We start from the raw sequence: 24,897 nt of genomic DNA on the forward strand, positions 1-24,897 counted from the left end.
ATTAGGTCTTATCTTCTAAACCGTCCGTCAATGTCGTATTCATATTCAATTCATCAATTAATTGTATTTGTATCCATCTCCCATCTCGATGGCTATCCTACTTGCGTCCAAATCGTTCGACCGGCCTATATTTGTTTGGTTCGATCTGTAAGTAAATTTGACATTTCGGTGCGAACCCAAAGTTGAATAGCGGGTCCAAATCCAATAATCAGCATAGATCATTCTTTTCAATTTTCCAAATCAGTGATGCATAATAGGACCTTCCAAATATCAACAGACTAGATCAATATACTGACTAGACTCTACAAACAAAAAGCTCTATGTAGTGATCATGAAGTAGAAAAAGAAGAGTAAGAAATTAGAATCCAAGAAATTATACTGGGGCAGTATCTGATGGAGTTTCTTTCTCATCTACTAGCAATCACAGGGCTTCTAGTTTTAATTTTGATGTATCTATGGGAGATGAGATTTCGGAATCACACGACGAAGGGCCTCATGCCCCCAGAACCCTATGGTGCCCTGCCAATTATAGGCCACCTCCATCAACTAGGTGGCCAAAACCCTCTGTGCCAAATCTTAGCGACGATGGCTGACAATTATGGTCCGATCTTTACCATATGGCTCGGCAAGAACCGTACCCTGGTGATCAACAACTATGAAGCTGTCAAGGAATGTTTCACCACGAACGATAGAGCTTTCGCCTCTAGACCAGCTTCTGCTCTGGGAAAACACCTTGGCTACAACTATGCAGTATTCGGTTTAGCACCTTATGGTAAATATTGGCGTGATATGAGAAAGTTGGTCGTGATGAAGTTGCTCTCTAGTCGTAGGCTAGAGACTCTGAAACATGTACAAACGTCTGAGGTTGATGCTCTTGTTATAAAGTTATATTTAGCTTGGGAAAACAAGGGACATGATGGTCCAAGCAAGTGGTGATCAGCGAGTTGATTTAGCACCTAACATTGAACGTGTTGACGAAAATTGTTGCTGGGAAGAGGTACTTTGGTAGCGAAATTGATGAAGAGAAGAAGAGGTTTGGGAAGATTATTAAGGACTTTATGCACGCAGCCGGTAAGCCAGTTTTTTCTGATGTAATTGGGTTTCCAGAGTGGTTGGATTTTAAAGGGCAATTGAGAACTATGAAGAATATAGGGAGACAATTGGACTCTTTGATGACAAGTTGGGTTAAAGAACATATTACGAAGAAGCAGAAGGGTGACTCAAGCAACCAGGAGCAAGACTCCATTGACGTCCTGCTCTCTGAGATTGACGACGGTTCTATGCTTGGTCATAACAGAGATACTATTATCAAAGCAACAGCACAGGTATGTCCTTTGAAAGTTAGATAACCAGAAAAAAATATTTGTGCCAGAGTAGATTTTAACAGACCAAATATTGTATGCTGATGGATCAAAGTGTACATAACGCATTAATTTCCCGAGTATATAAATATATATATACTTTTCATTAGAAATCTAAAATTGAAGATGATTAAGGGATAATCACTCGAACCCTTATTTGATAGATGAAAGCATAGATGCCATTTTCTGTTAAATGCTAAGTGGCACCGACACTGACACCGATACTACGACAGCGACACGGCGCGACACCGCGACACGGCGCGACACGGCAAATCTAAAAAACCTAGATTCCGACACGGCGTCGACACGGCAATTTATATATAATTTAATATATTTATTAATGCGAAAAAAATATAACACATGAAATAATGTATAAAAGATTCAAGTTCATTCCATTGCACAACAATTCAAAAGAAATAAATCTAAGGAAATAATAAAGGGAAAACGATGGGGCTGAAATAAAACTTGGGTTGATTCTGTTTTTTAATGTTTTTTTTAATTTAAAATGATGATGAGGCGTGTCGGTCAAAGTATTGGAGAAGTATCGGAAAAGTCAATATTAATGACACGCCACGTGGCGTGTTGGGGAAGTGTCGGGGAGTGTCGGGAAGTGTCAGAGTGTCGGGAAGTGTCGGACACTCCGATCTTAGAAGTGTCGGTGCTAATTTATTACTATATGAACTTCTTTTAATTTGTTTAAAGTTATGTATTGATCTACCACATAATCTACGACATAATTAGTATAACTAGCTATTAACCTAATATGATATGCAAATATATCTATCTTAATTTTGCAGATTCTAGTTCTAGCTGGTTCAGACACCACATCAGCCAGCTTGACATGGATTCTCTCTTTACTACTAAACAACCGACGTACATTGACGCTAGCTCAAGAAGAATTAGATCGAACAGTTGAGAGGCATAGATGGGTGCAAGACACTGACATTAAAAATCTGGGGTACCTCCAAGCCATTGTCAAAGAAGCACTGCGTCTATATCCTCCAGCTCCACTCTCACTTCCACATGAAGCGATGGAGGATTGCGAAATCGGTGGCTTTCATATCCCAAAGGGCACTCATTTGTTTGTGAATTTGTTGAAGCTTCATAGGAACCCAAGTGTGTGGCCAGACCCTGAAGCTTTTTCCCCAGAAAGATTTCTTACAAGCCAGGCAAGCGTTGAAGCTTCTGGTCATTTTGAGTTTATTCCTTTTGGAGCTGGGAGAAGAATTTGCCCAGGTATCACTTTTGCATTTGAGGTTTTGCATTTGACCACAGCGAGGTTGATTCAAGGGTTTGAAATGGCAACAACAGGGGACAAGGTAGTGGATATGACGGAAGGATTCGGAATTACTATGCCAAGGGCAACTGCACTAGAAGTTCTCTTAACCCCACGTTTAGCATCTGAGTTGTATCCACAATAGGTAAAACAATTGGGATTACCATGCTCTTGAGAACAAGCAGTTACTCTTCTCAGTTCTCAGTAAACTGACTAAACTCTACTGGCTCATTTACTGTTTATATGTGATTTGAATCTTTGGTAATGTACGTAAGTGAAGACTTGTAGCCTTGTAGGTTTAATAGTTAAGAATGCTCATCAATGCTACTTTTGAGTTACTTACGATTCCTCTCATCTGATTCTGTTCAAGTAAGGACTCTTTATGTAGCCAAGAGTCATATCCATGTGGAATGGTAAATGGTTGATGCAAAGCCGAAGATAAGATTTCATGAGATATGGTTGCCTTGCATGCAATAATGATGGAAAAAATTATAACATTATATGTCACAATCGATCTAAAGCATTAAAGTCAAACCAGATATATTACTTTCTCTGCGTATAATTCTGAACATCAACTGATCAACACACCACAACTTGATATACTAACTCCATGAGTAGAACTGAAACTTCAAATCCTCTTCATGGATTATCTTTCTAATCTACTAGCAATTACAGGACTTCTAGTTTTGATTTCCTTGTATCTATGGACGATCAGATTCCAGAATCACAAAATGAAGGGCCTCATGCCCCCAGAGCCCTCTGGTGCCCTGCCAATTATAGGTCACCTCCAACAACTGGGTGGCCGGAGCCCTCTGTTTCGAACCTTAGCGACGATGGCTGACAAGTACGGTCCAATCTTTACCATATGGCTCGGTAAGAACCGTACCCTGGTGATCAGCAACTATGAAGCAGTCAAGGAGTGCTTCACCACAAACGACAGAGTGTTCGCTGGTAGACCAGTTTCTGCACACGGCAAGTACCTAGGTTACAATTTTTCTGCATTCGGGTTCTCACCTTATGGAACATATTGGCGTGACATTAGAAAGTGTTATAAAAACAGTGAAATATTGTCTATATAATTAAATAGGCTGAATTATAAATAATTATAAATCAGAAACGAAGAACACGAAAAGAAATTCAACCAAAATACCGAACGATTGATGATGGAAGAACTAGTCGAGACGTGTGTAATACCACACTGTCCTTCAGACGTTTACGCCTCCTCTACCGGTGCAAGGATGCTTGGCGCTTGTCTCCCAGGATATAACGACTAAACGATTCTAGGAAGTTGCACTACTAACTAGAACCTTCAACGAACTCGAAAGGTACCTCTTTCTATCACCAGAGAAAAGCTAAGAATTTTGAGAGTGGGAGAGGATTGTGTTTCGAATGGAATGATCTTACAATGAAAGGATGGTGGCTATTTATACTGTGAGGATTTGCAATCAGCAATTAATAAGATGGCTGTTATAGAAATCAAAAGATCATAACATATATGAGTTACATATGTTACAAACATTGATTTCAATTATGTTATAATTCTCCATAACACACAATAACTCAGTTGTTACAAAAGAAGAATTTGAACAGTCAAGAGAATTTGAAGAGTCAGAACCGAATTTTCGGAAATGCAAAAAGAATCTGCGTTCCGACCCTCAATTCGGTGTTGCATTCGTGTCCGCAGGTCGCACGGGCATACACGAGTTTCCCTTGTGACCTAGGATTTGCCCTCCCCTGCGCGTGCGCGAGAGGGTATAAGGGGGCTTACACACTTTACAATCCATACACAATGGATTCTATATAAAGTCTTTTCAACACTTCTCTTTTTCAATGTGGGACAAATACATTTCCCTCATTCTAAGTAGCCATCTTTGAGTGACAATTTCTTATTCACCCACAAACCAAATTACACAAATAAACATATGATCTTGTGGCCCTCATTATGGAGAACTCAAATCTATGTTCATCTTTGATTAATTATAAGTTAAACTTAATTTAATTAATCAATTAAAATTTGGTTTTAAATGGTTTTTCCAATCATTTTCTAACAATTCCCCACATGAATGAAATTGGTCACCAAAGACTCGATAGAATTTGGTGATAGATTTCTACGGTTGAAACCTGCATAAGATATGTAGGTTTGACCCTTTGAACCTTCCCTTATAAAAGTATGCTTACTTTACTAACTAAATAGTAGACGCGATGTCTTTGAACTATTCGTCATTTGTGTAAATGATGACATACTTTACACAGGAGTCTCCCTGGTACACTTCGGTTCTCATTTTTGTGCCCATTTTGGCCATGGAACACACGCCTGGTTCTGCAAGTAGTTTGATAAAAGTTATGCCCTCATTAACTCCCCTAGAAGCGGCCACACTTCTCTCTTGCACAGGTGATCTCTTAATTAAGAGTAACCCGCATTACTCTGCTCGATTTCTCGACGCATAAAAATCATTAAAAGTTTTAGCTTAACCTCATCCTTACGGGTATCACTGTTTTTCATCATAAGAATAGACTTGGGGAACTCCCTACAGTGATCCGAACTGATCTCCACAATTTGGTTTTCCCTTTTGAACCTAGATCTTGGGATCTCCAGTCAGCTAGATTGGGTATCCACTGTAGTGATTTTTAATTTCCAATGGGCTTTAGTCCCATTCCCTTCGATGATTTTTCAACTAACTCTCTGTTTAACCCTTTGGTTAAAGGATCAACAATATTATCCTTAGACTTTACATAGTCTATAGAGATAACTCCAGTTGAGAGTAGTTGTCTAATGGTATTATGTCTTCGATGAATGTGTCTAGACTTACCATTATATATCTTGCTCTGTGCCCTGCTAATTGCAGATTGACTATCACAATGTATACCAATCGCAGGCACAGGTTTTGTCCATCTAGGAATGTCCTCTATGAACTGGCGTAACCATTTTGCTTCCTCCCCACATTTGTCTAGTGCTACAAACTCATACTCCATTGTGGATCTAGTTATAAATGTTTATTTTGAGGACTTCCAGGACACGGTTTCACCCCCTAGCGTAAATACAAATCCGCTAGTAGACTTTGAGTCTTTCATGTCATATATCCAGTTCGCATCAGTGAACCCTTCTATAACAGCTGGTTATGATGTGTAGTGCAACCCATAGGTACGAGTATACCTTAGGTATTTGAGTATTCTTCCAATTGCTTGCCAATGCATAGCTCCAGGATTACTCGTGTACCTACTTAGCTTATGAACCGCATAAGCTAGATCTGGTCTTGTATAACTTGTTAAGTACATTAGACTCCTAATTATTCTTGAATACTCTAATTGAGAAACACTTTCACCTTTATTCTTGGACAAATGTAGATTCATATCTACAAGAGTTCTGACAATTCCAGAACCTTCCTTGTCAAATTTTCCAAGAATATTGTCCACATAATGTGTTTGATTCAACACAAGCCCTTCTTATGTTCTCGTAATTTTAATTCCTAAAATGACATCAGCAAGTCCCAAGTCTTTCATGTCAAACTTAGAATTCAACATGTCTTTAGTGGACTTGATCATCTTATCGTTGCTCCCACCGATAATCATATCATCCACATACAGACATAGTATGATATATCCATTTTCAGTGTCTTTGACATATACACACTTATCACCTTTATTTATTCTAAATCCACTGGTGATCATGACATTATCAAATTTCTCATGCCATTGTTTTGGTGCTTGTTTTAAGCCATATAATGACTTAACCAATTTGCACACCTTCTTGAGAAGGAGCAGAAAAACCTTCTGGGTGTTCCATGTAGATTTCTTCTTCTACATCTCCATTTAGGAAAGCTGTCTTTACATCCATTTGGTGTACTTCAAGTTTGCGCAACGCTACACTTGCAAGTACCATCCATATGGATATTATTCTCGTCACAAGAGAATAAGTGTCAATATAATCAAAACCCTCCTTTTGCCTATAGCCTTTAATAACAAGTCTAGCCTTGTACTTGTCTATTGACCCATCAGCTTTTAATTTCTTTTTGAAAATCCACTTGGAAGTCAAAGGCTTACACCCAGGTGGCAAATCCACTAATTCCCAAGTGTGATTTTGCATGATGGAGTCAACCTCACTTTTGATTGCTTATTACCACAGTGGACCATCAGTAGAGCTAACTGCCTCTTTGAAGGTACGGGGATCACCTTCAACCATATATGACAAGAAGTCAGGTCCATAGGACTTTGCGGTCCTTGCCCTTTTACTTCGTCTAGGTTCAACCTCAGACTCAGATTCGGACTCCGACTCAGATTCTTGATCCTGAGCATCATCAGTTTCGGCTCGGTTGTCTTCACGTGCCCGTTTAGAAGAATTAAATTCCTCTCTAGACTTCCGTGGAAATACATTTTCAAAGAAATATGCATTTCTCGATTCCATTATCGTATCCTTATGGATTCAGGAATATTCGAATCGTGGACTAGGAATCGATAAGCCGAACTGTTATGTGCATATCCAAGAAAGATGCAATTAACCGTTTTAGGCCCATTCTTCACCAGTTTAGGAATTTCCACTTTTGCCAAACATCCCCAAACTTTCAAGTATTTGTAGGATGGTTTTCTCCATTTCCATAACTCATATGGAGTTTTCTCTTCTTTCTTTTTGGGCACCTTATTTAAAAGGTAATTTGCCGTGAGAATCGCGTCTCCCCACATGTTGGGTGGCATCCCAGAACTGAGTAGCATAGCATTCATCATATCCTTTAGAGTACGATTTTTTGCGTTCTGCTACACTATTCGATTGTGGTGAGTATGGAGTAGTCCTTTGATGTATAATCTCATTCTGAGCACAAATCTCAGCAAATGGCGATTCATACTCACCCCCTCGGTCACTTCTTAGTGCATTAATTTTCTTGTTGAGTTGGTTCTCAACCTCATTTTTATAGAGAATAAACTTCTCTATGGCCTCACTTTTGCATTTTAGCAAATACACATAGCAATATTTCGTGCTATCATCTATGAAGGTAATAAAGTATTTATTATTCCCTCTAGATAACGTTGATTTTAAATCACTCACATCTGTAGGAATCAGATCAAGGGGTTCATTGTTTCTTTCAACACTTTGGAAGATGATCTAGTCAGTTTTGTCTTTACACAAGTTCATACTTGTGCATGTTAATTGACATATATTATATTCTTCACTACCATAAATTAGGAAGACTCATATAGGTGTAATAACTAGTTTTTGACAATAAACAATCCACCACCCATGGCTCTATGTCAATTTCAGACAAAACACATTCGTCAACACTGTGTTTTATACTCATAAAACCCTTAAGAACATACATCAATTTATTCGATAATTTCAGTACTGTTCTACAGATCAATCCAAAAACTTGGTTTGGTCATACCATAGCTCTAAGTCATTTAGTCCCCAGTCATAATCACTGACTTTTTCCATGCTATCATCTGATATCATACAACAGAGGTTCATGTCAACAACCTCCTGAGTGACGGCTTCAATCAGGTTTGCCTCCTTCCTTTTGTTCCTCTTCGGTTTGTTGCAGTCGACAGACTTGTGACCAGTCTTGTCACAGTTGTAACACTTGCTTTCAAACCTTGGCTTCTTGGAGATGCCTCCTTTCGGCCCCAGCTTGGACCCATGATACTTGCCTTTCTTGTTTTTGGAACCTTGACCATGTTCCATCATGTTTGCCTTGGCAGAGACGCCATTGATCCATGCTTTCTTTTCAGATCCTCGGTTGTCTTCCTCAATACGAAATCTAACCTCTAGATCCTCCATGGTCATTTCCTTTCGCTTGTGCTTCAAATAATTCTTGAAGTCCTTCCAAGCAGGTGATAACTTTTCAATAGCACATGCCACTTGAAAACTTCACCTAGTTGCATTCCTTCAGTGTGAATCTCATGCAGGATTAGCTTAATTTCAGAGAATTGACTTATCACGGTCTTTGAATCCACCATTTTATAATCAAGGAAGCGGCTCACGATAAACTTCTTGGCGCCGGCATCCTCGTTCTTATTTTTTTTTTCTCCAAGGATTCCCATAGCTCCTTTGCCGTTCCCATGCTAATGTACACATTGTACAATGAGTCGGCTAGACCATTCATGATATAATTCCTACATAAGCAGTCAGAATTATTCCATGCATTCACAACAGCAATCTTTGCTTGATCGCCATGGTCATCTTCCTTGAACTCAGGAGCATTCTCCGTCAAAAATCTTGCCAGATTCAGAGTGGTCAGATAAAACATCATCTTTTGTTACCACCTCTTGAAATGCAAACCGTTGAACTTCTCAGGTTTTTCCCCATGGGATATTGAGACAGGTACAACGGGAGCAGTAGGCACAGTTGGCACCAAATGTCCCTTGCCATTTTCAGAATTTTCTCCGTTAGTCATTTTTAGAAACTGAAACACACACACAAGGTGTAAGTTTACTTAAAAAATTGTAGATAAATATCGAATACAAATTATATAAGCAATATCAAAATTAAACGTCTTAAGATTGTTATAAAAACAGTGAAATATTGCCTATATAATTTAATAGGCTGAATTATAAATAATTATAAATCAGAAACGAAGAACACGAAAAGAAATTCAACCAAAATACCGAACGATTGATAATGGAAGAACTAGTCGAGACGTGTGTGATACCACACTGTCCTTAAGACGTTTACGCCTCCTCTACCGGTGCAAGGATGCTTGGCGCTTGTCTCCCAGGATATAACGACTAAACGATTCTAGGAAGTTGCACTACTAACTAGAACCTTCAACGAACTCGAAAAGTACCTCTTTCTATCACCAGAGAAAAGCTAAGAATTTTGAGAGTGGGAGAGGATTATGTTTCGAATGGAATGATCTTACAATGAAAGGATGGTGGCTATTTATACTGTGAGGATAACATATATGAGTTACATATGTTACAAACATTGATTTCAATTCTGTTATAATTCTCCATAACACACAATAACTCAGTTGTTACAAAAGAAGAATTTGAAGAGTCAGAACCGAATTTTCGGAAATGCAAAAAGAATCTGCGTTCCGACCCTCAATTCGGTGTTGCATTCGTGTCCGCATGTCGCACGGGCATACACGAGTTTCCCTTGTGACCTAGGATTTGCACCCCTGCGCGTGCGCGAGAGGGTATAAGGGGGCTTACACACTTTACAATCCATACACAATGGATTCTATATAAAGTCTTTTCAACACTTCTCTTTTCCAATGTGGGACAAATACATTTCCCTCATTCTAAGTAGCCATCTTTGAGTGACAATTTTTTATTCACCCACAAACCAAATTACACAAACAAACATATGATCTTATGGCCCTTATTATTGAGAACTCAAATCTATGTTCATCTTTGATTAATTATAAGTTTAACTTAATTTAATTAATCAATTAAAATTTGGTTTTAAATGATTTTTCCAACCATTTTCCAATAGAATGTTGGTCGTGATCGAGTTGCTCTCTAGTCGTAAGCTAGAGACTTTGAAACATGTACAAGTCTATGAGGTTGATGCTTTTGTTAAAGGGCTGTATTCATTTTGGAAAAACAATGACGGTCAAACAAAGGTGGTGATCAGTGAGTCGATCGAGCACCTATCCTTGAACGTGATGACCAAAATTATTGCTGGGAAGAGGTACTTTGGCAAAGACAGTGATGAACTCGATGGAGAGGAAAAGAGGATTTGGAAGCTTATAATGGACATTCTGTATGTATCCGGCACACCAGTTGTTTCTGATGTAATTGGTTTTCCAGAGTAGATTGATTTTAAGGGGGAATTGAAAACTATGAAGAATATAGGGAGCCAGTTAGACAATTTGATGGCAAGTTGGGTTGATGAACATCATAACAAGAAGCACAAAAGTGACTCACACAACCAGCAAGAGGACTTCATTGATGTCCTGCTTTCCAAGCTTGAGGATAGCTCTATACTTGGACATAACCGTGATACTATCATCAAGGCAACAGCACTGGTAAGTTCTATGAAATTACTATGAAATATTTGCATATATAGTCCCTAATGAATTCTATGATATTCTAGTAACCAGACAACAGGTTACTAATAGAACCGAACAGAACTTTGTATACAATCCATGTAGTCCAAATGGAACGAAGTACAGGAAACAATCAGGAATATACCACGACTCGTCGTCTGGTTGATTTAACTCATTTAAGGCCTAGCTAGCTACTATGTCTTTTTTTAGAGAGAGAACTTCTTAGAAAAGAAAAATGAGTAACCACATATCACTACAGACGTACTCATATCCAGGTAAGTGCTTGAGTAATCAAAATCTGTCTTGTTGAAATGCAACTGTATTGTATCATTCTCTCCGGTTAAATAGAATTGTTAGGATGCCCAATTTTCTTTTAGGATGCATATATATGTAACATGATATTGTTCAATGAAAAGGGGCAGAGGAAACATATGCGTAATTATAATGCAATGATGCATGAGCTTATTTGCTCAGAAAGTTACCTTCTGATCGATCCACAATACAGTCAGTAATCTAGTGTGCCTAACATTATTTGCAGACTCTCGTCGTAGGTGGTTCAGACCCCACAGCAATCAGCTTGACATGGATGCTTTCGTTACTACTAAACAACAGACGAACCTTGATACTAGCCCAAGAAGAGTTAGATCGAACAGTTGGTCGGCATAGATGGGTGGAAGACACTGACATCAAAAACCTGGTTTACCTCCAAGCCATTGTCAAAGAAACATTGCGTCTATACCCACCAGTTCCACTCTCAGTTCCACATGTAGCAATGGAGGACTGCGAAGTCAGCGGCTTTCAGATACCAAAGGGCACTCACTTGTTTGTGAATCTGTGGAAGGTTCATAGGAACCCAAGTGTGTGGCCGGACCCTGAAGTATTTTCTCCAGAACGATTTCTTACAAGCCAAGCGAGTGTAGACGCTTCAGGTCAACATTTTGAGTTTATGCCTTTTTGGGTCTGGGAGAAGAATGTGCCCAGGTATCACTTTTGCATTTCAGGTTATGCATTTGACCATTGCGAGGTTAATTCAAGGATTTGAATTGGCAACACCAGAAGGATTGGGAATTACAATGCCAAGGGCAACTGCACTAGAAGTTCTCTTAACCCCACGTTTAGCCTCTGAGTTGTATGCACAATAGGTCTATAATAAGGAAGATATCCATTTATGAGTTGATTTCTAGAATCATATTTTTAAACTGTCAAACAATAGAGATGTGTAATAAGTATTCTAAGACCAGTAAGACGTGTATTAGAAATGTTTTAAGATCGATGGGTATGTTATTTTCTCTGGCCCGTCAATTTCAGGACCAAACTATACATACAATGGTGTTGTGGTACTGTGAGCCTTAGTGCTTGAGGTCGACATGGAGATGGGTGCCCCGACTTGGTACCAAACCTCTAACACTAAAATTACCCAAGTTCACTACTAGAAATTAGTAGGAATGGCAATCGGCAGGGTAGAGTCAGGTGATCGAAATATCATACTCATACTCAATTTTAATTACGTCTTCATACTCGCCCAAATTTCCGTTAGAAAGTAATGGGTATTCTCCGTCCTCATACCCGCCGGGGATCCGTTTCACATACCCGCCCCAATACCCGTTAATGAAATTTTGTTATATTATATAAAAATTCATATGAAGTATAAAAAAACGTACAAATCTAAAATGAAAACTAAATATCATGATGAAATTAGTTTTTTTTTTTTATATTAATCCAACTTAAACCAATACAAGTCTAGTTCAAAATAAAATAATAACAATAGAAAAGTTTTTATTTACATAAATATTAATTAATTAAATAATATTGAAACATATATAATATATATTTTATTCTTATTGGGTGGGGATGGGGATGGGGATGTGGATCAAAATACCATTACACCCGTTACCCGATTTCATATTTCGAATATAGGGGATCTTCATACTCGTTTCCCGTTTTTACCCATTACACAGCCCCATTAAGGTCAAATACTCGTGAATACCCTACCCGATGGGTAATATTGCCATCCCTAGAAATTAGGCTTGATTTAACCAGAAGAAATTAAGCTTGAGGGGACATATACTATGTGTGCCTATTGCTAGCTATATGGACATATATATATGTCTCCATTGGCCAAATGGAACGATTAGTGCAAATGTGGATTTTGAAGGTATTCTTATTGTTAACTTGTACATTTAATTTATGTGTCCCCATATATTTCATGTGAACCCCACATATTCAAAGATTTCTAATACATGAGAAAATTGTACATACTCAACAAATACTCTTGGACCTTGTTATACATATAAAATACATATCCAAATGGGGACATTTACAATAACTGTGCCTATATTACCATAATCCAACATGAGCATGCATATAGTGCATTCACAACACACAACAGTTTCCATACATCCTTCCTTGCAAACAATAAATCCAAACCATCTAATTATAATCAATCCAAACCATCACATTTATAATCAATTCGAATATAAGATTGCTACACATTTCATCATTCATTGAGAAATATACAAAGAGTCATTGTCATACCACATTTCATAGTTAAAATCTAAACTAATATTGTTGTATCTAATGTAACAAAAGCCATTACCCAAAATATACATAATTCATCTCCAAAAAGACCCTAATAGATACTAACATAGTCTAATACAATGAGATGAAGTATAGATACTAGCAATATGCCTCATAAACACTCCTAAAGCCTATTGTCCATGTAAATGCACATACCCTTCCATTGGAGTTGATTGCATTTCTGGGATTGATTGAGATTGGTTCTATGCAACTTCAGTGAGTGCTGCTATGAACTTCTTAATGCTATCAGGTCCACTAGTCAATATAGCTTGCAGAGGATTGTCAACACGAGCCTTGATACTATTAACTTCAGTTTGCAAGCTGTCCAGTTTCTTATCCTTCTTTGCTACTACATTTGTCAACTTGATGATCTCACCACGCGATGCATGTAGTTCAGACCTTAGTGATGCTACATCAAGGGACCATGTTGGATTTGCAGTTTGTATTCCAGGAACATCAAGCCACTCTACTCCAATTCCATACCCTCAAACAACATTGTTTTTCTCTGTCCAAAGTGCTCACTAAACAATTCATTCAACAACTCAGCAATAAGTTCTCTACCATTTAACCGCTCCCTTTGCTCAAGATTATCCAACTCCAACTATAGCAAAATCATAAAATGAGTGTATAATAAGGTCTGAACTAGTTGGCATCATGCAATAACCCATTTACATAAAAATATAGCAAGTAAGTAAATTAATACTTACAAAGATTTTTTTTTATATCTAATTATGAGTACTACCTCTAGGTGTGTGTTTTGTGATGAATATAATGCTATCATTGATAACGGTTATGTGTGTCTTGTGATAAATATATTTCTCGCCTTTTAGATGTCAAAAGACACAATATATATTTCAGGAATATATATTGATTTTAAACACGTACTCCTTTGAACATATATTTCTCAATGATGATGTTCTCATTTGGCATTTTAATAAAAGAGGAGATTTTACTGTAAGAAGTGGTTACTACATGGCTCAATATCATGCCAAGCTTGGTGAGCATACTTCCTTATGCGCATTCTGCATTTGGTGTTGAGGCTGAGGTACTAGGGGAGGGACTACTTTTGAGTTACTACGATTCCTCTCATCTGATTCGATCTGTTCAAGTATAGACTCGTGTAGCTAGAGCTGCCGAATTCATATCCATGTGGAATGGTTGATGCAAAGCTACAGATAAGATTTTATAAGATATGGTTGCCTTGCGTTCAAACATTATTGCAAAATTTATAACATTATATGTCATAATCGATCCGAAGCGAAATATTCAAAGAGAGAATAATTTCAAAATTTTAAAAAAGTCAAACCAGAGAACATCAATAAAAGACAACTCGATAAATTGATCCCATGAGTAAAACTGAAACTTCAAAGCCTCTTCATGGATTATCTTTCCCATCTACTAGCAATTACAGGAGTTCTAGTTTTGATTTTGTTGTATCTATGGAGGGTCACATTCCCTAATCACAAAATGAAGGGCCTTATGTCCCCAGAACCCGCTGGTGCCCTGCCATTTATAGGTCATCTCCATCAACTGGGCGGCCGGAGCCCTCTGTTTCGAACCTTAGCAACCATGGCAGACAAGTACGGTCCAATCTTTACTATATGGCTTGGCAAGAACTGTGCCCTGGTAATCAACAACTATGAAGCAGTCAAGGAATGTTTCACCACAAACGACAGAGTTTTCGCCACTAGACCAAGCTCTGCGCAGGCCAAGTACCTAGCTTACAATGGTGCAGCATTAGGGCTCTCACCTTATGGCGCATATTGGCGGAGTATGAGAAAGTTGGCTATCAATGAGTTACTCTCTAGTCGTAGGCTAGAGACTCTGAAACATGTACAAGTCTCTGAGGTTGATGCTTTTGTTAAAGGGTTGTATTCAGTTTGGGAAAACAGAGGACATGATGGTCAAAGCAAGGTGGTGATCAGTGAGTTGATCGAGCACCTCACTTTCAACGTGAGGACTAAGAGTATTGCTAGGAAGAGCTACTTCGGTAGATAAATTGATGAAGAGGAAAAGAAAATTGGGAAGATTATTCAGGACGTCATGTATGCAGCAGGCATTCCAGTTGTTTCCGATGTAATTGTTGGAAAATGGTTGGAAAAACCATTTAAAACCAAATTTTAATTAATTAATTAAATTAAGTTAAACTTATAATTAATCAAAGATGAACATAGATTTGAGTTCTCCATAATGAGGGCTACAAGATCATATGTTTGTTTGTGTAATTTGGTTTGTGGGTGAATAAGAAATTGTCACTCAAAGATGGCTACTTAGAATGAGGGAAATGTATTTGTCCCACATTGGAAAAGATAATTGTTGAAAAGACTTTATATAAAATCCATTGTGTATGGATTGTAAAGTGTATAAGCCCCCTTATATCCTCTCACGCACGCGCAGAGGGGTGCAAATCCTAGGTCACAAGGGAAACTCGTGATGCCCGTGCGACCTGCGGATACGAATGCAACACCGAATTGAGGGTCGGAACTCAGAGTGAGTTATTGTGTGTTATGGAGAATTATAACAGAATTGAAATCAATGTTTGTAACATATGTAACTCATATATGTTATGATCTTTTGATTTCTATAACAGTCATCTTATTAATTGCTGATTGCAAATCCTCACAGTATAAATAGCCATCATCCTTTCATTGTAAGATATGTTGCACTCCCTCAATACTCCCCCTCAAGATGGATCGAGGGAACATCTGGATCCAAGCTTGGAAAGAAGACGATCAAACTGTGTAGAGGCAAGAATCTTGGTAAAAATGTCTGCAAGTTGATCACATGACTTGGTATACAATGTTTCAATGACCTTGGTCTGCACTTGATTTGGGATAAAGTGGCAATCGACTTCTATATGTTTGGTGCGTTCATGAAAAACAAGATTAGCGGAAATGTGCATTGCAGCTTGATTATAACAATACAACATCATAGGAGATGAATGATGAATTCCCAAATCCTGCAACAAGGCTTTCAACCAGATTAACTCGCAAGTAATAGAGGTCATGGCTCTATATTCTGCCTCTGCACTGCTTCATGCTACAACAGACTGCTTCTTACTCTTCCAAGTAACAAGATTGCCACCAACAAAGGTGCAGTACCTGGTAGTGGACGTCCTATCCAACGAATTTCCTGCCCAATCAGAATCAGAATACCCAACAATTTGAAAATGATCATTCTTCTGCATTGCAATGCCTCTACTGAGTGAACCTTTGAGATAGCGCAGGATACGTTTGACAATGCCAAGATGGTATGAGTTGGGAGAATGCATGAATTGACTTACCAAACTCACAACATAAGTTAAATCAGGTCTGGTGATCGTAAGATAAATCAGCTTGCCTACAAGACGCTGATATGTACTTACATTGTGAAGAGCAGGAGCTTGGGTGTCCAATCAATTTTGCTGCTTAATGGAGTTTTTGCAGGCTTGCAGTCTGTCATTTCTGTTTCTTCTAACAGGTCAATAACATATTTGTGCTGATTTAAGAACAAACCATGTGATGAATGATCAATTTCAATGCCTAAGAAATACTTTAAGTTGCCAAGATCTTTAATAGCAAATGAATCATGTAGAGCCTTCTTGAGTGACAGAATCTCATCAGAATTATTACCTGCGACAATGAGATCATCAACATACACCAACACAACCAATTTTCCAACCTTACTATTTCTTACAAATAAGGAACAGTCAAAGTGACTTCTCTGAAATCCAGAAGAGAGAAGCACTGAGCTGAGTTTTGAATACCATGCTCAAGGTGACTGCTTCAATCCATATAGAGCTTTGTGAAGTTTGCAAACCATCCCAACTTCATGCTCTCGAGGGTGGCCTGGAGGAATTTTCATGTAAACATCTTCTTCTAACTCACCATGTTAAAAAGTATTCTTGACATCCATTTGTGACAAGGACCAACCACAATTCACAACAATAGACAAAAGAACACGAACAATGTTCATTTTGGCAACTGGAGAAAAAGTCTCCTTGTAGTCAACGTCAAATGTTTGAGTAAACCCTCTAGCAACCAGTCGAGCTTTATGTCTCTCAAGAGATCCATCAGAGTTATATTTGAGCTTATAAATCCATCTTGCTCCCACAAGTTTCTGACCACGAGGGAGAGGTACAATGATCCATGTTTGATTATCATCAAGAGCTTATAATTCTTCATTCATAGCTTTCTGCCACTGTGGCATTTGAATTGCATCAGAGAAACTCCTTAGTTCATGATCTGCAAGGATTTTATTGAGAAATGTACAATGAACTGGAGGACATTTTGTGAGCTCAAGATTCAGTGGATACGTAGTGGAGTAAGTAACATAATCTCGCAGCTTCACATGATGATTTCTATTTCGAGGAGGATTTCTCCTAGGCAAACTAGGAGAAGTAGGGAGATTTATGGAGTCATGACTTTCTTCATCAAAATCTACTGTCAGTTCACCATTTTCAAGATGAGTACCTTCTACCGTATTTTCTGAGGTTGGACACTGCTCAACATCTTTTGTAGTTTCAGTTAACGTTGAAGAGGGAAATAAATCTGTGAGAAACTCCCCCTTAAGTTGTTCATCATTTCCACAGTAAAAATGATGATTTGCATGAAAAATAACATCTCGAGATACTACGATTTTGTTACGACCCGAATCTTTTACGATTCGTGGCGATAATAGTTTGATCTTTTACTCGGAACAAGAGTCGTACTAAATGTGACGACTCTAAAAGTTGACTTTTCAACGCGTAAGTTTTTCGGGAAAACTTCCTTCACGAAAGTCGTAGAGCTCGTCGATACGAATTCGTAGACACGTGACACGTTTAAATTGGTTATGGTATGTGAAAGTTGTTAACAACCGAAGTTTATGAATCAAAATTTGTTTTAAGTGTTCACAAGGGCATATTGGTAATTCCACAAATATATTCTATTTTTCCCACCCCCTCAACCGCACCCTTTTTCTTTTCCTTTTCTTTTCTTTCTTCTTCCCTTCTTCTTACCCGAGCTCTTTCTCTTCTTCCTCTGCCGATGCCGATAAGGTCACCTCCGGCCATCATCTCCATGGATCATCACCACCGTTCGATTCACCACTTCATTCCGTCCAAAACCATGCCAACTCAACCCAGAAATTTGAGGTACACCCCGACCTCTCATCTCTGCCTTCATCAGCTGATCTGTCAATTCCTCCTCTTCCGGTGATTTCTTCTCTTGCCATCACCGTCGCACAACCCCATAGACGAAAGAGTTAGAACCCAGAAGTTTGGGTATCGATGAAGCTCTGTGGACAGCAGTCCCGACGGCTGGGGTTTCCGGATTCGACTTCGATAACAAGGAGAAGCTACTAAGTGTGATTCTGACTTCAGAGGCGGGAATTTAGGGTAAAGACTTAACCTTTTTGTGTTGTTGATTTAGTGATTTGCAGTTTGGTTGCAAATCACGTTATTGGACTACTAAGTTGATATTTTTGTTATTGGGTGCGTTTGTTTTGAACCAGTGGAGTAAATTGGTGGGATTGGATGACTGCTGGGACTTGGAGAGATAAGGAGTGCATATGGGAGCTATTGTTTCACCAATGGACCCTTAAGGTAAGCTGGACTTCAGTTTTAAGGATAGAGTTCGGTGATTTCTAAGATTTGGATTTAGTTTGGTTAGTAAGTTTTGGTATGTTGCAGCTTTGAACTATAAGGCTGCTATGATTTCTGTTGGAATGGAATTCTTGTAATTATTATAGAATCTGTACAATTGGTTAATCCCATATATGTTGAATGATGGAAATTGGTGACAATCTGCTTTATGTTGTGAATTGGTTTCGGTTCTTTAACTGAACTGTGAAAAAGGGAGTTCTTGGTAATGGTTCACGTTCTGTTGCTTGAAATTGGATTGTAGAAGTGGAATCAAGTTATTGTTATTTGAGTTTCGAAGCTCAATATGACAACCTGTGGAAATGTGTATGGATAATTTAGTAGTGAACTATAAGTGTAATTATGGAGGAGTGAATGGAGTTATCTAATCAGAGTTGTATTACAGTGGCTTCAGTTTTGGTTCGTTGGTCTCAAGACATGACTATGAGATCATTTAGTCCATGGGTACTGAAGTGGTTAATCGAGTACTAATCAATTGTTAGTCCTTATATTTTTTTGAAATGTTAAGGACAAAGTGTGTTAAGGAAACAAGTCACAGAGTGGCTAGTAACGTGTATATACCTCGTGAAGTTATATAATTGTTGGATGAGGGGGAAGTATGCACTTGCTGTAAATTAGGTTCATTATATTGAATTATGAGTTTGATTGTGGAGAAGAGAACTAAGTCCTCTGGTTAAAAGTTTAATTGTCTCCAGGATCTTTGTTTTAGATTAATTGTACAATTGTTATTCAATTGGTTTGAGGTATGGGTGTCCATAGTAATTTCCTAATTACTATGTGGCCTGATTCATATAGGAATTGAATCTATACGAGCATTTGGTAATCGAATATAATTGAGAAATTCATTGAAAGCTTGTTTTAGCTTTCATCACTCAATTCTTGGATTAGACGATTTATTAGTCGTCGTAATTGTATATGACTGTAGTCAAGTCATTAATGACTTTTATGTTGGACTAGGGACCCTAGTTACCAGTTGAACTACGAATGGCTTGATCCCTCGTAGAGGGTACGTAGGCAGCTCAAACAAGGTTTGGGTGCAGCCACAATTATTTTAGATTAGATTTCGGTTTGCCGGTTTTAATTTAGTTTTTAACGTATAATTAGGTTATTTTTGGGACGGGTCGTCTCAGATTTTCCTAGTTATAGGATTGTAGCATTTATACCCTTTTTGTATAGATGAATATCCAAGAAACATGCATTTAATTGATCTTGGATCCAATTTATCTCTTTTATCTGCCTGAACATGCACATAACAGATGTAGCCAAAAACTCTGAGATGACTAATATCAAGCTTCCTGCCTTTAAGAACTTCAAATGGTGATTTAAAATCAAGAACACTGCTAGGAAACCTATTGATTAAGTATGCTGCTGTTTGGACTGCATGTGACAAGAACCTCTTAGGAACTTGATTTTGCAACAGTAAGGCTCTAGCTTTTTCCAGTTCATCCATATTCTTTCTGTCTGCAATTCCATTTTGTTGTGGTATGTCAACACAACTAGTTTGATGTATAATTCTTTGTTCACTTAGATAATTAGTCATGGTATTAGGAGTGTACTTAGTGCCATTATCAGATCTTAAAATTGAAATTTTGGAAGAGAAATGATTTTTGACCAGATTAAGAAAATCTTGAAAGCACTTAAACACTTCACTTTTGTATTTCAGCAGATACACAAATGTGGAACGAGAGAAGTCATCAATGAAAGTTACATAAAAACGACATCCATCAAAGGAATTCACTGAGGCAGGTCCCCATACATTTGAATGAACAAGCTCAAAGGGCACGATTGCTCTTGAGTGTGAAAGAGAAAAAGGAATCCTAGCCTATATGGACATATGACAGATTTCACACCCACTAGCAACCTTACAAAATGAGGAAACAGTCTTGATAAAACTGGAAATGAGGGATGAGCAAGTCGATTATGCCATAATAGCTGCTGAGACGTTGACTTGGAGTTCATTAAAAAACATCTTGACAAACGTGGAGTGATGGAGATGAAATGTAGTCCATTTAAGAAGAATCCCTCACCAATCTTTATTTTTGTGGTACGATCCTGGAAAATAATATGAGGTGAGAAAATGACTAAACAATCTAGTAGTTGAGTGCATTTTCTAACTGAAAGTAATTTAAAAGGGAATGAGAGAATAAACAACGCAAATAACTCAATGATATTTGAAAAAACTTTTAATTTTCCTTTTCCACAAATTTGCAGATAATGTCCATTTGCAATTGACACATGAGAAGATTTAGTAAGTTTTTTAAAATCACTGAGATTTGAGGAATTGTTGGTTATGTGTTCTGAGGCACCTAAGTCCACTATCCAAACATCACTATTTTTACTAATATCTAAAGCCATAGAAAAAGCAGTAATGATACCTGGGATATCTTTTTCTGGAGCAAGGTCTGAGTTTTTCAAAAAACCAGCAAATTTTCCAAGCATAGCAGTTGCATCATCACTGCCTCTCACACCTTCTTGTCTGCTTTGAATAAACTCAGCAAAAACATTGATAAGTGAAATTGGAGTTGAGGTATAGTTACCCATCTGCTCAGTGACACTACTCAAATTTGCTTTTGGAGTTGACTTGTGTGCTAAAGCTCTTTGTCCTTTCTGATCTTCATGCCACTTAGGCTTCAATTTTGGATGAAGAATCCAACAAGTTTCTTTTTGGTGGCCAATGCCAACTCTCCCAATTGACACACACTGTGTGCACTTCAGATCAAGTCTCTTCCCTTTGTACACTAATATTTACAGCAGGTTTGCTTGCAGCAAATGCTCTTGAATCATTGCTTGTAGACCCTACTTCAACATTCATGACTTTTATGCGTGTTTCTTCTCTGTGAACAGCAGTAGTTACTGTGTTAATACTTGGAAACTCAGAAGTCATCATGAGGTAGCTCCTCAAGTCTTCATAATCATATCTCAGACTAGCTAGGAGTTGGAAGACTTTGTCTTCATCAGCTCTCTTTCTTAAAACAGCTCCATCAGTAGAGAAAGGCCTAAGCTGATCGATCTCATTCCATTTTGACTTCATAATACCAAGATGCTGGACAAAAGGGTTTGTACCTTGTTGGAGCTCAAAGAGGTCCCTCTAAAGTTGAAACACTCGTGCATCATTGTTGACGCTTCCATATAAATCCTTTAATGCTTCCCACAAGTTATATACAGACTCATGGTAGTTGAAAACCTCTGCAATGCTTGGCTTCATAAAGTTAAGAATCCAAGCTCGAACTTGTTGATCCTTGCTCATTTCTTTATCAAAGTTTTCAGAACCAACAGTTGGAGTCTTGTTTTCTTTTATGTAACTTATCATGGATCTTCCTCCGATTGCAAGTACCATATTCCTCGACTAGTTCAAGAAATTGAACTGATTAAGTCTGGTGGCAACAATACTTTGATTATAACCTCCATCAACATATTCAGTTCTCACTGGTAATGAATCAGTGACAACAATTTCAGAGTTACCAGGAGCCATGACTAGCTAAGACAGAGAGTGATAGTAATTGGCAAGAGCAGAAAATGATACTGAGAAGAATAACTCAAACTATATATGTTCTATCGATGATGTTGTTACAAGTTTCAAGTACTTATACACAGAGAATAAATTAATATATTCTTACCAACTAAAAACCCACAAAAACTGGATATGTGTTTCTAAATAGCAGCCTAAGTATGGAAATAAGGAGCAAATGAAGCATAAAACAAGATGACAAAAAAGAGGGATGTTGCACTCAGCATAAAACAAGAAGACAGAGAACAGGGATGTTGCACTCCCTCAATAGTTAGCTTAACATGGATTCTCTCTTTACTACTAAACAACAAACGTACTTTGAAGCTATCCCAAGAAGAATTAGATCGAACAGTTGGTAGACATAGATGGGTGCAAGACACTGACATTAAAAATCTGGTGTACCTCCAAGCCATTGTCAAAGAAACACTGCGTCTATATCCACCAGCTCCACTCTCTCTTCCACATGTAGCAATGGAGGACTGCAAAGTCGGCGGCTTTCACATTCCAAAGGGCACTCATTTGTTTGTGAATCTGTGGAAGTTACATAGAAACCCAAGTGTGTGGGCCAGCCCTGAAGTGTTTTCACCAGAAAGATTTCTTACAAGCCAAGCAAACGTAGACGCTTCAGGTCAACATTTTGAGTTCATTCCTTTTGGGGCTGGGAGGAGAATTTGCCCAGGTATCACTTTTGCATTTCAGATTATGCATATAACAGTTGCGAGGTTTATTCAAGGGTTCGAGTTGGCAACACCATTGGACATGAGAGCAGTTGATATGACTGAAGGATTAGGGATTACTTTGCCAAGGGCAACTGCACTAGAAGTTATCCTAACCCCACGCTTGGCTTCTGGATTATATATCGACATGGGTGACACTAATCACAAAATTAGTACTATTTCCAAGGATGTGGTCAAATAAAGAAGAAATGTGAGCCCCGCCTCATGGGTTTTATTTTAGGGTAAATTCCTCTTATGGTACCTGATGTTTGGCTACTTGGACAATTTGGTACCTGATGTATGAAAACGGACAATTTTGTACCTAAAGTTCTCAAATTTAGGCCATTTTGGTACTTATGTCAATTTTGAACATATTTTCAGGTTTATTTTTGTCATCATATCTCTACTTTACTTCAGTTTTTTCATAATACTTCCAAATTGCCTCTAAATTATCACTAAAATTTTGATAAATCATCCACTTAGTATCTGTGATGATTTACGTATATAAGTTTTCATAATGTAGCTATCAATCTAAATTAATTTTAATTATAAGTAATTGAAAAATATTTTCATAAAAAATTACAATTGCATAAAAGCAATTTATTTCATTTGGAGAAAATAATTAGGATATAATAAGTATATTAAGAAAAAAAATTATTTTCGATATATGCGAAGTAGATGCTAAGTGGTAGGGCTGGACTCGGTGCCAACGGTTCGGTTTATGAGCACTAACCGAAAACCGACACTGAATTTTCGGTTTCATGTTTTCTAAAACCGAAACCGAAAAATATACATAGAAACCGCGGTTTCGGTTAACCTATAATTCGGTTCAGTTTCGGTTTTGTTTCGGTTACAAAACCTAATATCCTTATTGACATTTCATACTTGACTAGTGAAAATAAACATATTAAAAGTGAAGTAGTAAGCTACAAGTTCAATACTTTAATTAAGTTATATTCACCAAATATCAAAAACTCAAATATGAAGTAAACAAAAATAGTGTTTTGCTAAAACACAACAAGTTAACCAAAATAAACATTAAACCTCATGAGTTTCATCACCGGATGTTCAGACTTGTCTTAACATGAGGGCTAGTTGACAAAACTCAAAAACATTACATTAGATCTCTGCATGCATAATTGTACACATACAAAAATCAAAATCATATATTACCTTGAACAAAATCACATATCTATACATGTATATATTTATTACCAAATTTATGTTTTACATAAGCACCCAATCGATTACATATGTTCATCAAATACAAGTTATAACCTTAAATGTCAATTCTCGGTTCGGTTCGGTTTCTATCGGTTTTTTAAAAGCATGAAACCGATAACCGGCACTAATTACTCGGTTCGGTTTGGTTTCTGACACCGACACGGTGATTCCGTTCGGTTCCGGTTTCTCAGTTTCGGTGCGGTTCGGTTATGGCCGGTTTCGGTTTTTTCGGTGTCAAAAAGTCCAGCCCTACTAAGTGGAGTAGATATATTAATTTAATTATTTCCAAAGAGAGGCAATTATATGAAGAAATGAAGAAAATGTGAATTTAATGAGTTTAGGGTTAGAATGACGAAAACAACCTTTAAAATATGATCAAAATTGATAGATGTACCAAAATGGCTTACAAATGAGAACTGCATGTACCAAATTGTATGTTTTCATACATCAGGTACCAAATTGTCCAAATAGTCATACTTTAGGTACCATATGAGGAATTAACCTTTTATTCTATTTGGGTAAACTTTTTAAAAAGATAAAAAGTTAGATGTAACAAAAACACAGGACTTCTGCATATTTTGATTCCTTTATTTTAGTAAAAAATAAGGTAATTTCACTAAAATCACACGCTGGGAT

At 37.7% G+C, this 24,897-nt stretch overlaps 5 protein-coding genes and 1 long non-coding RNA gene across 6 annotated transcripts; 5 read left to right on the top strand and 1 right to left on the bottom strand.

The window, feature by feature from the left end:
- Positions 1-317: 317 nt before the first annotated feature.
- Positions 318-2,955, top strand: LOC126782742 (cytochrome P450 CYP82D47-like). The gene is given in 3 exon segments (XM_050508052.1): positions 318-928; positions 931-1,325; positions 2,159-2,955. Coding segments are annotated over 3 exon segments (1,554 nt in total). The 5' UTR covers positions 318-393; the 3' UTR covers positions 2,783-2,955.
- A 7,108-nt stretch (positions 2,956-10,063) lies between these two features.
- On the top strand, positions 10,064-11,822 carry LOC126782754 (nicotine N-demethylase CYP82E4-like). The gene is given in 3 exon segments (XM_050508065.1): positions 10,064-10,595; positions 11,155-11,568; positions 11,570-11,822. Coding segments are annotated over 3 exon segments (789 nt in total). The 5' UTR covers positions 10,064-10,409; the 3' UTR covers positions 11,759-11,822.
- Positions 11,823-14,762: 2,940 nt separating this feature from the next.
- Positions 14,763-15,191, top strand: LOC126784067 (cytochrome P450 CYP82H23-like). Its single transcript, XM_050509566.1, has one exon. It carries the CDS (start codon positions 14,763-14,765, stop codon positions 15,189-15,191), a length of 429 nt encoding a protein of 142 aa, XP_050365523.1.
- A 1,036-nt stretch (positions 15,192-16,227) lies between these two features.
- Positions 16,228-17,147, bottom strand: LOC126784068 (uncharacterized mitochondrial protein AtMg00810-like). The gene is made up of 3 exons (XM_050509567.1): positions 17,105-17,147; positions 16,558-16,804; positions 16,228-16,471 (listed from the first exon to the last, which is right to left on the bottom strand). The coding sequence occupies exons 1-3, from the start codon at positions 17,145-17,147 to the stop codon at positions 16,228-16,230; spliced, it is 534 nt and encodes a 177-aa protein (XP_050365524.1).
- A 1,013-nt stretch (positions 17,148-18,160) lies between these two features.
- On the top strand, positions 18,161-18,940 carry LOC126782760 (uncharacterized). Its single transcript, XR_007670804.1, has 2 exons — positions 18,161-18,549; positions 18,666-18,940. It is a non-coding gene; the product is annotated as an uncharacterized LOC126782760 (long non-coding RNA).
- A 3,576-nt stretch (positions 18,941-22,516) lies between these two features.
- On the top strand, positions 22,517-23,239 carry LOC126784069 (nicotine N-demethylase CYP82E3-like). The gene has a single exon (XM_050509568.1). The coding sequence runs from the start codon at positions 22,517-22,519 to the stop codon at positions 23,237-23,239; it is 723 nt and encodes a 240-aa protein (XP_050365525.1).
- The last annotated feature ends 1,658 nt before the right edge of the window (positions 23,240-24,897 follow it).

Source organism: Argentina anserina, chromosome 2, assembly GCF_933775445.1.
Source record: "Argentina anserina chromosome 2, drPotAnse1.1, whole genome shotgun sequence".
Lineage (NCBI taxonomy): Eukaryota > Viridiplantae > Streptophyta > Magnoliopsida > Rosales > Rosaceae > Argentina > Argentina anserina.